At 44.3% G+C, this 15449-nt stretch overlaps 1 protein-coding gene and 1 long non-coding RNA gene across 3 annotated transcripts in view; one reads left to right on the top strand and one right to left on the bottom strand.

Annotated features, from left to right (window-relative positions):
* The window catches only part of LOC308587852 (aldehyde oxidase 4-like), a 77646-nt gene that overhangs the window by 58343 nt on the left and 3854 nt on the right, over positions 1-15449 (top strand). For both annotated transcript variants that reach the window (XM_081195682.1, XM_081195683.1), the window contains 8 exons: positions 1511-1606; positions 1855-1983; positions 3846-3920; positions 5624-5676; positions 6289-6403; positions 8776-8841; positions 9975-10163; positions 10920-11087. In XM_081195682.1, the coding sequence (XP_081051808.1) occupies positions 1511-1606; positions 1855-1983; positions 3846-3920; positions 5624-5676; positions 6289-6403; positions 8776-8841; positions 9975-10163; positions 10920-11087 (891 nt within the window). The remainder of the gene's footprint in view (positions 1-1510; positions 1607-1854; positions 1984-3845; positions 3921-5623; positions 5677-6288; positions 6404-8775; positions 8842-9974; positions 10164-10919; positions 11088-15449) is intronic.
* LOC308582269 overlaps positions 1-15449 on the bottom strand; it is a 33466-nt gene that overhangs the window by 17009 nt on the left and 1008 nt on the right. The gene's annotated exons all lie outside the window — the stretch shown is intronic.

Genomic DNA, 15449 nt, shown 5'->3' with positions numbered 1-15449 from the left:
CACCTTGCCAACAAAGGTCCGTATAGTTAAAGCTATGGTTTTCCCAGTAGTGATGTATGGAAGTGAGAGCTGGACCATAAAGAAGGCTGATCACCGAAGAATTTATACTTTTGAATTATGGTGCTGGAGGAGACTCTTGAGAGTCCCATGGACTGCAAGAAGATCAAACCGATCCATTCTGAAGGAAATCAGCCCTGAGTGCTCACTGGAAGGACAGATCCTGAAGCTGAGGCTCCAATACTTTGGCCACCTCATGAGAAGAGAAGACTCCCTGGAAAAGACCCTGATGTTGGGAAAGATGGAGGGCACAAGGAGAAGGAGACGGCAGAGGACGAGATGGTTGGATAGTGTTCTCAAAGCTACCAGCATGAGTTTGACCAAACTGCAGGAGGCAGTGGAAGACAGGAGTGCCTAGCGTGCTCTGGTCCACGGGGTCACGAAGAGTCGGACACGACTAAACGACTAAACAACAACAACAACACTCTGCTCCCCTTCCTTTCTTAATGGCACCTCTATCAGCTCATATCCTGAACAGGAAAACAAGTATAGCCTGTATTTCTACATTGCGCTGGCATCTTCCCTTAATATTCCAAATATTAGCTAAATTGCAACATCTAAGAATTTAGGAGGATCTGCCCCCCCAACTCATAACAGTATCTATTTATTTGGAGTATTTCTATTCATTTTAAACATGGGTGGGACATAGCTTTAACAATAGCACAGGGGCAATTTCTCCCCCCCCCCAAACAGTTCGGAGATGGGAATTGTTTCAGCTTTTTGATGTGATCAAGGGTGCAATGTGCAGCCATTAAAAAGAATTGGAAATTTACTATTCACCTGAATTAAATAGAGACATGACAGATTTCTCAGTGCGCTCATCATCCTTGATTGTTGACTAAGCTGGCTGGGAATTGTAGTCCAACATTATCCAGGGACTCAAAGTTGAAGAATGTTGTTATAAGGAACAGTTCTCTTTATCCTGTTGGTAGGCTTCAAGAAGGCTCCTAAAATACCAGACCAAAATCTCATCTAGTCAGTACCATCACTGGCAACTGCTTTCCATCTGAGTTCTTTCCTAACCCTGCTAGTACCCCAAATTCTCATCAAGTGACTGAACCTGGGACCTTATCAACGTGTCGTTTTTTTCTGCCACTGTGGGATATACCATATTGTTTGCTTTATAGGACTCACTTTTTCCCTCCTAAAAAGTAAGGGGAAATGTGTGTGCGTCTTATGGAGCGAATGCAGGCTGCACAGCTATCCCAGAAGCCAGAACAGCAAGAGGGATCACTGCTTTCACTGCGCAGCGATCCCTCTTGCTGTTCTGGCTTCTCAGATTCAGAATTTTTTTTTTCTTGTTTTCCTCCTCCAAAAACTAGGTGCGTCTTGTGGTCTGGTGCGTCTTATAGAGTGAAAAATACGGCATCTTCTTTGCTCCTGAAATGTTTTTCTGTATCAAATCATAGTAGGATTTGATTTGATGGATAATCAGTTTGTTATTTTTCTGTAGGCTATAGCTCTGGTCCACATCTATCTGGATGGGTCTGTGCTGGTGTCCCATGGTGGAGTGGAAATGGGACAAGGAATATACACCAAGATGTTACAGGTAGTACGAAATATCAAACAAAGCTACTCACTCCTTTGCTAGTTAATTGTATATGATCCAGTTTACATCTGTGTTTTTAAAAATAGAGAAAAGTTTCAATGTTTATACTTTCTGAGCTAGATAACTAATTTTCCAACAAGTTTTGCTCCTGTATGTGTCTAACTGCAACTATAAATGTTATTTTCCCCTGTTGGTTTGAAGTTATGCTGTTAACCCCTGGTAAATATCTTTGTTTTCTAAACTAAAAGGTTGCCAGCCACGAATTGAAGATACCATTGTCTTACATACATCCTTATGAAACAACTTCAGTAACAATACCTAATGCGGTGGTCACTGCAGGATCAATTGGCACTGAAGTCAACGGGAAAGCAGTCCAGGTTAGATACTTATCTGTGGCTATTGCTTATCTGAGAATTTCCCTCTTTCTGTTGTTCAGGGTGCTTTTGATATTTTGATATTGTTATGGTTTGTTCAAAATACTTATGTTCTCTTCTTCTGGCACACTGTGGCTGCGTATACACTATACATTTTAAAAAAGCATAACTCCCCCCAAAGAATATTGGAAACTGTAGCTTACTCCCTCACAGAGCTACAATTCCCTAATATGCTATAATTCCCAGAATGCTTTGGGAGGAAGATGTGCATTGCATGTGCTTTAAATGTATGGTGTGTACTACGATGATAACTCAAGGCCCGTAAACTGGATCACTTAATAATACGGCTTTGTTTTGGTTTCCTAAACTGAATTTTCCCAGCGTAAACAGATGCCAGTGTTGAATGCTGTTAAGGTTGTAGCTTAGGAGTGAGGAACCTGCAGCAGTTCAGAGGTTCTTTGGACTCCAACTCCCATCAGTCCCAGCCACCATAGCCGGTGGTCAGAAGTGATGGGAGTTGTAGTCTTAAAAAATACACACTGAAGGTCCTGCTGTCATTCTGTGCCCACTTACCTAGAAATAAGATCTAGTGAACTCAGCAGGGCTTGCATCTGACCAGACGTGTATTGGTTGCACTATTAAAAAAAACCACTGAAATTGGAGAATTGGCTTCAGTGGGATTTAAACATTACAAACTTTATTTGAAATGGGGCCTCGTTTTCTAGCTGTTAGAGAGTTCAGACTTACGCCTGTACAGTGGTGCCTCGCAAGACGAAAAGAATCCGTTCTGTGATTCTCTTCGTCTAGCGGTTTTTTCGTCTTGCGAAGCAAGCCCATTGAAGGATTAGCGGATTAGCGCTATTAGAGCTATTAGCGGCTTTTAGCAGCTTTTAGCGGCTTATCTGCTGATCGGATCAGCTGATAAGCGGATTAGCGGCTTAGAAAAAGAGGGGGGGAGGGGAAAAACCAGCAGGAACTCGCAAGACATTGTCGTCTTGCGAAGCAAGCCCATAGGAAATTCGTTTTGCGAAGCACCTCCAAAACGGAAAACTCTTTCGTCTAGCGAGTTTTCCGTCTTGCGAGGCATTCGTCTTGCGGGGCACCACTGTACTCACTTATACCCTTACTAGGAAGGACCATAGTGTTCTAGAGGGCTTGGTGGTCCAGGTTCCTTAGCTTGCAGGCCTTAATGAGGCTTGCAGACCTCCCCATTTGGCCCTGAGGCTGTTTAGCCACATCCACTTGATATCAGGTGTGGGCAGGTAAAACTACTAAACTTGAAGGAACCAACTACCAGACTTGGTATAAAGCAGTTTCTTAATATCCATTCTTTTTTGTTTATCATATTTAAGGACAAATGCAATTCTCAAGATCTTAGCTGTACTTTCCTTCATGAATTCCACCCTAGCTTCCCATTATTTTGTAATCTGTTGCAATACTCTACAGTTGTTCTTTTAGAGTGCTCACTGCACATTATTTTCAGAGTGGTTATTTTATGCTGGGCTATAATACTCCAATCTGTGGTTATTGCTCCTGGCAATGAAATTTGTATTTCTTTGATTTTGCATTTGAAAATGTATTCTACCGGTAATTTCAGTATCCACCCAGAGAAGAATTTGTCAAAATCTTTTAAACAAATGAATAAAAATAAACAATGGCACTAAAAATTGTTTTTGACAAATTGCTCTCCTATGCTGAGGAAACTTTGCCTATTTAATTTATCCATGTTATAAAGAAGTTTAAGTCCAGAAAAAAGTGCCAATCCTAGAGTACAATACTAAAAATATATTTTTTTTTAAGTGAAACTTGGGTTTCATTATTGTTGACTAATTTGCCTTACCTTTCTTTGCCACCCTACTTCACAGAATGCCTGCCAGATTCTCCGGAAGCGGCTAGAACCAATAATGAAGAAAAACCCTCAGGGGAAATGGGAAGATTGGGTAAACATCATCTATATCTTAAAACTGAATTATGACCCAACTTGCATCGCATATTGTGATAGGAATTTTATGGTCTTAGATATATGGCAATGTTCATAACCGCACATACATAGATCAGCACAGAAGACCGACCTGAAGCCATTTTGATTCCTAAACTGAGCAAATGTTTTCTCAGTACTCAGAAAAAAACTATCCTTTTTCCATTTGCTACGAATCTAAATAACAAGCCTTCCCCAACCAGGTGTCCTGCTGCACTGCAGCTTACCAGATCTGAAGAGGAACAAAACTTTCACCCAAAATGCAACTAATTAAGCTAGACCAAAATTAAATCTAAGCATGTTGCCCAATCTCAGATCCTGCACTGGTTCCAGATTCAATGTAAAACATACACAGTATTTTTGGAGAGATGTCAAAATCACAGGGCTGTTCACAGTCTATCAGTAGAGCTCTAGCCCATTTCTGCAGGACTATTTAACACCTGTTTCGTTAATGGAATATTTGCAAAGAATGTAAGGTAAAAATAAAGGTAAAGGATCCCTGGACGGTTAAGTCCAGTCGAAGGCTACTACCTTGCTTCAGCTGAGGGAGCCTGCGTTTGTCCACAGCTTTCCAGGTCATGTGGCCAGCATGACTAAATCACTTCTGGAGCAATGGGACACCGTGAGGGAAAGCAGAGTGCACGGAAATGCCGTTTACTTCCCCGCCGCAGTGATACCTATTTATCTACTTGCACTGGTGTGCTTTCGAACTGCTAGGTTGGCAAAAGCTGGGACCGAGCAACGGGAGCTCACCCTGTTGCGTGGATTTGAACTGCCGACTTTGCGATCAGCAAGCCAAAGAGACTCCGTGGTTTAGACCACAGCGCCACCCGTGTCCCTTAATGCGAAGAATGTAGGCTTTGGCAAACCTTTGTCTGATCTTGTAAGGCACTTCTTACTAGCTTCAGTGAAACTGCATGCTCGGGATTACTTCATTCTGATTTGTTATGCCTTATTAATTCAGAGATCCTTACTTTAAATTGGACGATTCTTCTAGTTTAAAAAACAAGAGTAGTCCTCATAAGGCTTTTCCTGCTCATTTTCATCGTTGTGTTTTTAAATGGTTTTCAGTGTTCAAGAGTTTTAATAGGGTGCCTCATTTATTTATTTTTAAAAATTCATTGAGTGTTGTGTTCTGGTCATAGCTGCTTTAATTTGCATTGTGAGCTGCCTGGGGTCTTGTATTTGGAGCAAGGTAGGATATAAATAAAATTTTAAAAAGATCTTGCACCCGTAATGGACAAGCAACCTCAGCCGTCTCCATTTTAAACACAGAGGGACTTCAGCCTGTGGTGGGCTTTCCTACCCATCAGTGTAACACAGGCCACATTCAGACAATAATATCTCTGCCTGATAAGCTGAAACATGATCATCCAAACTGGTCTGGACTGTCGGACCCATGCAGGCAGCTGGTTGCAAGCTGTCAGTCAGCAAAGGAAAAAGAGACAACCCACCTTTTGCTGTGATGCTTAGAATGTTTATAGTTCTGTGGGGCTGAATGGATAGCATAGGAAGCCTCAGTGCAGGCAGTTGTAGCTCTGGAAGACAAATAATAAATCCGGCCTGTGTTGTGCAGAGATAGAAAGTTCATTCTGAATGTTCCTTGTTATTTTGCTGTGTACACATTTATTTTTGAAATCTGATTTAAAGGTATTCCTCTTGCAGATTACAGAAGCTTATGAGGAAAGCATCAACCTCTCAGCTACAGGCTACTTCAAGTAAGGCATCTATCGTCGTTTCCTAAACTGCTGTCTTTTGAAGTACCACTAAGACTGATTGGGGTTGGATAGTTAAAAGTTAAGTCTCAAGCTTTGGATGGTAGACTTGATGCCAACTATACTCACTGTATATGTTACAACAAGGGGCTGTACTGTTTTCCAGGAGACCACATCTTATGTCGGAGGAGCCAGTGTTAGATGTAAGGCTTTCTTTCAGCCAGAACTCACAGGAACTTAGTTCTGGCACCCTTCAGGTGGCCGCCATTGCCATTATAAGAAAACAATGAAGGCGTTTGTGGAGAGTTCCGGCACCTCTTTTTCTAGAAAAATAGCACTGGTTAGATGGCATCAAAGAAACCCCAGGATTCCGGAATTGGGGTGTGGACCAGTGTCTATTGCCATAATCAGAAAGGGTTCAACAGGAAAATACCCATTCTGTCATTGGGTAGTCCATCTCACAGCCAGTTTCTTTTTCTGCTTCCCACCCTGTGCTGGCAAAATACAGAGCGTTCAAGTAATTTGGCCTTTTTTTACATGATTTCTGTTGAGCATGCTGTAGTAAAACTGAAATCTAATATCTAAATGACTCTTTCCTTCCCCTCCACCCATCAGAGGATATGTCACCAATATGGACTGGAAGACAGGAGAAGGCCACGCATTTCCATACTACGTTTTTGGTACTGCTTGTTCAGAGGTTGAGATTGACTGCCTGACAGGTGATCATAAGGTAAAAATTGAGCACTACCTCCTCTTTGGCAATTCATAGGCCACTGGGTGGTTTGATGGGTCTCCTTCGCTCTCTGTTTGGATATGAACTGCTCTTTAACTGAGGGAACATTGTGCCACTAGAATTTTTCAAAAATAGCCAATATGACTGTGTATCAAAAAGGAATAAACAGCCAGCCACTGGAGATGGAAAACTTCAATTGCTGTTGGAATGGACAACTGGGTTGTGCTTAAGACGCCCATATATTTCAATGGCTAGAATACTCTTACTTGTGCCTTGGTAGTATTACAAACTGTATCTGGAACCAGGCCCTGTCATCACAGTCCAATTAAAACTGTGCATCTTGTCAAATATTTCATCCATGGAAACTCATGCCATAATACATTTGTTAGTGTTGAAGTTCTGTGCTGCCAAGTGACCCAGGCGCTTTTAGGATAACTTTTAACGCCCATCATGATTAGAGATGCATTTTCTAAAGTCAAATCCCTGCCGGAACTTACCCCCAATTCACTGTTTTTTGGAGGAGGACATAACTCAAGGGTACAACCCCTTATTTGCATAAAGTCCCAGATTTAATCCTTATAATTTCCAGTTGAAAGGATCAGGTAGCAGATTGTCTGGAGAACTACTGCCAGTGAGAGTATTTACCGTATTTTTCGCCCTATAGGACGCACCGGCCCATAGGATGCACCTAGATTTGGGGGGGGGGGATAAAGGATTTTTTTTTATTTCCCCCTCCCCCAGGCGAGGAACAGGACCCAGAGCGATGCCGAAGCTGCGTGCAGCTTTGGCATGGCTCTGGGAGCTTGCGGGGCTGGAGGAGGGGGAAGCCCCCCGCCAGCCTTCTAACCAAGTCGGGGGACAGCGGGAAAGGCGCACTGCGCCTCCCACTGTCCCCCAGTTTGCGGGGCTGGCGACGGAGAGGAGCAGGCTTCTCCCCCCCCCCCGCCAGCCTTCTAACCAAGTCGGGGGACAGCGGGAAAGGCGCGCTGCGCCTCCCGCTGTCTCCCGAGTTTGCGGGGCTGGCAACGGGGAAGAGCAGGCTTCTCCCCCCCGCCAGCCTTCTAACCAAGTCGGGGGACAGCTGGAAAGACGCGCTGCGCCTCCCGCTGTCTCCCGAGTTTGCGGGGCTGGCGAAGGGGAGAAGCAGGCTTCTCCCCCCCCCCAGCCTTCCAACCAAGTCGGGGGACAGCGAGAAAGGCGCGCTGTGCCTCCCTGCTGTCCCCCGAGCTTGTGGGTCTGGCGGTGGGGCTCTCCTGAAGCCTGGAGAGCGAGAGGGGTCGGTGCGCACCGACCCCTCTCGCTCTCCAGGCTTCAGCGAAAGCCTGCATTCGCCCCATAGGACGCACACACCTTCATTTTTGGAGGGGAAAAAGTGTGTCCTATAGGGCGAAAAATACGGTAGTACTGGGATAGTTGGATGAACTTTATAAGACAGCTTCATATGTTCTAGCGTAGACAGACCATTGGCTGCACTAGAGTATGGCCTCTCCTTACAAGATAATGCTTGGAATAGGATTCTTCCTTTGTCGGAACCCCGGACTATCTGGGACACAACAGTAAACCCCAAGTTTTCCAAATGCAAGAGAGAGGCCAAACATCAAAATGTCAGGTTTCTGGTTTCCATCCCTCTTCCTAGGACCCTCGTACCTACGGGACTGCCTCTCCCGGTATGCCCCACGGAGAGCCTCAAGGTGCATAAATAGCAACACCCTAGTGGTCCCGGGGGCCCAAAGGAAGTTAGATTAGCTTCAACCAGAGCCAGGGCCTTTTCAACACTGGCTCCGACCTGGTGGAACGCTCTGCCTCATGAGACCAGAGCCCTGCAGGATCTGATTTCTTTCCGCAGGGCCTGTAAGACAGAGTTGTTCCGCCTGGCCTTTGGCTTGGAGCCAATTTGATTCCCTCCCCCTCTTTCTTTTTCCTTTCTCCTCCTGTGATGAGGCTGCATTTTAATATTTTAATATTTCACTATTTTAATTGTTGTATTTTAATCTTGTTTTTAAGTTGTATTCATTCAACTTGTTTTTATTATTGCTTGTTAGCCGCCCTGAGCCCGGCCTTGGCTGGGGAGGGCGGGGTATAAATAAAAAATTATTATTATTATTATTATTATTATTACTCCTTGTTCTGGTCAGTGGGGGGAATCATCTGGTACTCATATTCCGGGACTTCTGCAAGCATAAGTTCAAAAGGGCGAGTCAGGGCTCAGGGCTTCAGAAATATTCTGATGTGCTAGAAATTCAATTTTGAGGCCCCTGATATTGTGTTCATGGTTACTGTACTTTCGAGTTGGGTGTCCTTTGTCTTCTAATTTTTCTTAAGGCTTTATAAAAAGATAATGTGCTGACAACAGCTTATTTGTCCAACAGAACATCCGAACAGACATTGTCATGGATGCCTGCTTCAGCATCAATCCAGCTGTTGACATAGGACAGGCATGTACCAAGAGCTTTGAACTTACACTTTATACTAGCTGTAAGCAAGTAGATTGGGGCCTTTCTGAATGGTAAAATAAATAAATAAATGCTCTGTTGCATTTTATTCTTGGAGTGCTTCTTCCTGTAAGCCTTGATCCAGTGCCAAAAGTGCAATTTTCCGCCTGCATCTAATGGATGGGTAGGAAGCCTTGCTGCTTGCTGGCCAAGGAAGCAGCCTTTCATTAATAAGTTTGGTGGGCAGTCCTTCTCCAAAGTGTACTGATTTGGTACTCCCCTGTGCATAGTGCATCTGATTCAAGGAAAAGTAACATTTAGAGAGAGGACTTGAAAGGGCACCACAGCAAAGGGTATAAATGAAATGTCTTTCATATTGGAACTATCATTCAGTAGCCATTTCTCCATTAGCAAGTGATCTGCCTACATTATACGGTATTTTATGAATAAATTTACACCAGCTTTATAGCTGACACATATACCGTATTTTTTGCCCTATAGGGCGCACCGGCCCATAGGGCGCACCTAGTTTTTTGGGGGGGCAGGGGGAAATAAAGAAAAAATATTATTCCCCCCCCCCAGGCGCGGGGCTGGGGCGGGGGAAGCCCGAGCTATCTGCAAGCCTAGGGAGCCCGCGGGAACTCCCGTCGGGCTCTCCAGGCTTGCGGATATCTGCCCGAAGCCTGGAGAGTGAGAGGGGTCGGTGCGCACCGACCCCTCTCGCTCTCCAGGCTTCAGTGAAAGCCTGCATTCGCCCCATAGGGGGAAAAGTGCGTCCTATAGAGCGAAAAATACGGTACTTGTTTTTGCTGCCACTGAAGTCCCTATATACCAAAATGGACTTCCTCTTTCAATGATCGCACAGTATATCCACCCTGCAGAATGAAAGCCCCGACAACTTCCTTGAAAACAGGCAGTACCTTTCCCCACCCCAACCATTCCCCAATTCATTTTTAGTGCATTTTTATTAAGGGGTTTAGCAATCAGCATGTCTGGAACTGCAGCACTGAACACAGAGGAGTGTCAGAGCAAATTCCCAGCCCTCGTGGCTGCACAGGGAAAAGAGTAAATACTTTTGAGCAAATCACAATCTATTTAAAATGAAAATCAGAATTTATGCATTTTTATTCTGTCAGATTGAAGGTGGCTTTATGCAGGGACTTGGACTTTATACGATGGAAGAAATATACTTCTCCCCAGAAGGACAGCAGTACACGCTGGGTCCAGACACATATAAAATTCCTGCTGTCTGTGATGTCCCAGAGCAGTTTAGAATCTACCTTTTGCCAAACTCAAGAAACCCAATTGCAATCTACTCCTCCAAGGTAAACAACTTAAAAGTGTGGTGATGGATAATACATAAGAGGGTGTTTGGTACAGATTACCATAGTTACTATTGCAATGAATCTCCAAGAGCCTCAGTTAAAGCATTCATCTCAAAGCAGATGCTCTAGAGATGGTTATCTCTAGAAACAAAGGAAGGCTTTTAAAGCCATTTTCTGATATTTTATTGCCAGTTTAGCCTCTTATGTTTCCCCATTCCAGTTAATGCCTAAATATCTTAAGTGGATGCTTTGCCAGTCTGGACATATTGTCTGCAATCTGCCAAACTCAGACTTGCACAACCACTCTTAATTTTAATGGGATTATGCAGAACAATTTATTTAAAAGTTTTTTAATTGAGTTTTAGCTGAGGTGTGGTGGTGACACCTTGCAACCATTTGTGAGGCAGGAGCTTGCATGCCCATCCAGAACAAGGTGACTATCAACTGGTGATTGGGGAAAAACATTGTCTAAACCAGGGTTGGCAACCTAAGGCCCGTGGGCCGGATGCGGCTGAATTGCCTTCTCAATCGGCCTGCGGACGGTCCGGGAATCAGCGTGTTTTTACATGAGTAGAATGTGTGCTTTTATTTAAAATGCATCTCTGGGTTATTTGTGGGGCATAGGAATTTGTTAATATATTTTTTTCAAAATATAGTCCGCCTCTTGCTGAAAAAGTTTGCTGACCCCTGGTCTAAACTTTATGGATCTTCCCTTATCTTTGTGTTCCATCGTTGGTTGTCTTCATCTTCCTGCAGGGTGTAGGTGAAGCTGGCGTATTCCAAGCATGCTCTGTGTTTTTTGCTATTCGGGATGCAGTGGCTGCTGCCCGGAAGGAAAGAGGATTGCACCGTGTTTTCACAATGGACAGTCCACTGAACATAGAAAGGATTCGCATGGCCTGTGTTGATGACTTTACAGAGATGGTAAATACTTCCTTAAAAACACCACCACCACCTTATATTCTATTCATTTTGTGCTTCCTTCCTGTTGGCATCAGCAAGACACAGAAAACTGAGGCAGAGAACTGAGCGGCCCAGTATGACTGAGCAGAGCAGAGAACCTAGAATAAAATGGCTGGAGGACCATCTAGTCTAGTGGGCGTAGCCGGGGGGGGGCAGCTGCCCCCCAAATAAGTAAAAATCAATACAAATCAATACATATCTGAGGTTCTGCCTCCCCTATGTTATAAGAAAACACTGCTCCCTTTCCCTTATGGGGTATCTAAGAGACTGTATAGAGTCCTTAAGTAGGTTCTCTAAATAACAGAGGCCAACCAGAGTATATTTAGAAGCAAGGCAACTAGTAAGCCTGATCTTTTTTAACTGTTGCAACAGGATAATAATAATAATAATAATAATAATAATAATAATAATAATAATAATAATAATAATTTTTTATTTATACCCCGCCCTCCCCAGCCAAGGCCGGGCTCAGAGCGGCTTACAAGCAATAATAAAAACAAGATGAGTGATTACAACTTAAAAACAAAAATAAAATACAACATTAAAATAAAGGAACATTAAAATATTAAAATGGAGCCTCATTGCAGGAGAAGGAAAAGAAAAAAGAAAAAGGGGGCGGAGGGAATCAAATTGGCTCCAATCCAAAGGCCAGGCGGAACAACTCTGTCTTACAGGCCCTGCGGAAAGAGATCAGATCCTGCAGGGCCCTGGTCTCATGAGACAGAGCCTTCCACCAAGTTGGGGCCAGTGCTGAAAAGGCCCTGGCTCTGGTTGAAGCCAATCTAACTTCCTTAGGGCCTGGGACCACTAGGGTGTTGTTATTTATGGACCTTGAGGCTCTCCGTGGGGCATACCAGGCGAGGCGGTCCCGTAGGTACGAGGGTCCTAGGCCGTGAAGGGCTTTAAAGGTCAAAAGCAGCACCTTAAATCTGACCCTGTACTCCACCGGGAGCCAGTGCAGCTTGAAAAGCACTGGATGAATATGCTCCCATGGCAGAGACCCTGTGAGGAGCCTCGCTGCAGCATTCTGTACCCGCTGGAGTTTCTGGGACAGCTTCAAGGGCAGCCCCGCGTAGAGCGAGTTACAGTAGTCAAGCCTGGAGATGACTGTTGCATGGATCACTGTGGTAGGATGCTCACTACCACATGCAGGAGGCAGAAGAGACCCAGAACAATGGTGCACAAGCCCTTATATAGACTTTTGAAGTTGCCCACCCTGTAGCCAGAGGACCCCCCCCCCTCAAAATCATACATACATCACAGAAGGAAGGAGACGGTCTCCAACAAAATTCCTGTTTGTCAAGATACCTGATAATGGCCACCGATTCCTCTACCTGGGCAGCCTGGGCATTTTTTTGTGATGGTAAATACTTAGTTCCTGAATCCAGGTCACAGGCTCACCCTATTCATACTCAAATACGTTCTTAAGACAGGATTTGAGCAAAGAGACAATGGGGAGGCTTTCCCATTTCCTTCCTCACTGCAGAGAAAAAATTGAGGTCAATTTGGGAGAGTCAAAATAGCTTCAGGATTGCTCTCCTGTACTATTTCAAACACGTGGTTTATATGCATGTGTTTGCCTTGTAGATTTATGAACATATGATTTATATATATGAGACCTTAGAATTCCTATAACACCTAACAAAAGCCTGCTCCCCTAACAAAAATCCTAGCTATGTCCATGCCCTGCCCCCGTTGTACTAGTAAAAAGGTAGCTATTTAAATGTTTTGTTTGTAAATAGAACATATTTTATTTATATTTTTAAAAATTTATACAAAATACAATTACATAAAACGATAGGAACATAATGAAATATTGTTGAAGCAGAAAAACATAGAATCATGTAATCAGAGCTGGAAGACACAGAAGGTAGTCTTTCTAGTGCAACCCCCTGCAATGTAGAAAACTCAGCTAAAGCATCCATGACAGGTGGTCACCCAACCTCTGCTTTTTGTTGTTGTTTAGTCGTGTCTGACTCTTCGTGACCCCATGGACCAGAGCACGCCAGGCCCTCCTGTCTTTCACTGCCTCCCGCAGTTTGGTCAAACTCATGCTGGTAGCTTCAAGAACACTATCCAACCATCTCATCCTCTGTCGTCCCCTTCTCCTTCTCCATCTTTCCCAACATCAGGGTCTTTTCCAGGGAGTCTTCTCTTCTCATGAGGTGGAGTCTCAGCTTCAGGATCTGTCCTTCCAGTGAGCACTCAGGGCTGATTTCCTTCAGAATGGATCGGTTTGATCTTCTTGCAGTCCATGGGACTCTCAAGAGTCTCCTCCAGCACCATAATTCAAAAGCATCCATTCTTCGGTGATCAGCCTTTTTTATGGTCCAGCTCTCACTTCCATACATCACTACTGGGAAACCATAGCTTTAACTATATGGACCTTTGTTGGCAAGCTGATGTCTCTACTTTTCAAGATGCTGTCTAGGTTTGTCACCTCTGCTTAGAAACCCCCAAGGAAGGAGAGTCCAGAACCTCCCGAGGGAGATCCATCTTCCATGTATCATAAAAAAAGTTATTTGATGCAGAGGGGAAAACTGTATATGGGAGAATTTTTAAAAGCAAGTGGTCCTCACTGACCTGGTGCAAAAAGTTCTTGTCATTCGGAGGAGCCCTGGTTGCCTAGATAGAACACCATAGTCTCCCACACACTTACCTGGGAGTAAGTCCCACTGAAATCACCGCAGCTTTCTTCTGAGTAGACGCCTAGTTATTTACTAGATGCAAGTCAGCAGCACCAGATAACCCCACTCAGCTCAGCTCGGCGCTGGAATGGATTTCACCCCAAGCCTTGCAGAACCCGGCCCCTCAGCAACATCCAAAGGCCCTGATCCACTAGGTGCTGGAGTGGATTGCACGCTGCGCCTTACAGAGTCAGGTCCAGGCTGCCACCGGGCCCAGACCAGGCGGTAGCAACAAGTAGCTGTGGCTCACTCACGCCTACCCATTGCAACCTCACCTCCGCCTGTACCTGACCTGGGAGTTCTGGATTGAGGCGCTACAGGAGCCTCAGCGATCGCCCTCTCCTGCCAGAAACAAACCAGGACTGCTCCAAGAAAAAGTGGGACAAAATGGAGCACTAGGCCCTGGTGAGCTGCCCTCTTACCTGCTTGAGATTGGCCAATAATCAGGATTTTATTTTTATTTTTTTTAAAAAAAGATTCCCCCCCCCCTTCATTGCTCACTTCCCTTTGTGGCTCCCTATTTATTTGTGGTCTCCTAGCCTCATACAAGAAGGCCTTCTTAAACGAGCAATGCAAACAAATAGAGGAAAACAACAGAATGGGAAGAACCAGAGATCTGTTCAAGAAAATTGGAGATATGAAAGGAACATTTCGTACAAAGATTACCATAATAAAGGACAAAAGTGGTAAGGACCTAACAGAAGCAGAAGACATCAAGAAGAGGTGGCAAGAATACACAGAGGAATTATACCAGGAAGATATGGATGTCTCGTACACCCCAGGTAGTGTGGCTGCTGACCTTGAGCCAGACATCCTGGAAAGTGAAGTCAAATGGGCCTTAGAAAGCACTGCAAATAACAAGGCCAGTGGAAGTGATGGTATTCCAGCTGAACTATTTAAAATTTTAAAAGATGATGCTGTTAAGGTGCTACACTCAATATGCCAGCAAATTTGGAAAACTCAGCAGTGGCCAGAAGATTGGAGAAGATCAGTCTACATCCCAATCCCAAAGAAGGGCAGTGCCAAAGAATGCTCCAACTACCGCACAATTGCACTCATTTCACACGCTAGCAAGGTTATGCTTAAAATTCTACAAGGAAGGCTCAAGCAGTATGTGGATCGAGAACTCCCAGAAGTGCAAGCTGGATTTAGAAGAGGCAGAGGAACCAGAGACCAAATTGCAAACATGCGCTGGATTATGGAGAAAGCTAGAGAGTTCCAGAAAGACATCTACTTCTGCTTCATTGACTATGCAAAAGCCTTTGACTGTGTCGACCACAGCAAACTATGGCAAGTTCTTAAAGAAATGGGAGTGCCTGATCACCTCATCTGTCTCCTGAGAAATCTCTATGTGGGACAAGAAGCTACAGTTAGAACTGGATATGGAACAACTGATTGGTTCAAAATTGGGAAAGGAGTACGACAAGGCTGTATTTTGTCTCCCTGCTTATTTAATTTATATGCAGAATACATAATGCGAAAGGCTGGGCTGGATGCATCCCAAGCTGGAATTAAGATTGCTGGAAGAAATATCAACAACCTCAGATATGCAGATGACACAACCTTGATGGCAGAAAGTGAGGAGGAATTAAAGAACCTTTTAATGAGGGTGAAAGAGGAGAGCGCAAAATATGGT

This window comes from Podarcis bocagei, assembly GCF_964188305.1.
Source record: "Podarcis bocagei genome assembly, chromosome: 1".
Taxonomy (NCBI): Eukaryota; Metazoa; Chordata; class Lepidosauria; order Squamata; family Lacertidae; genus Podarcis; species Podarcis bocagei.
This window is presented reverse-complemented; position numbering and strand designations above follow the sequence as displayed.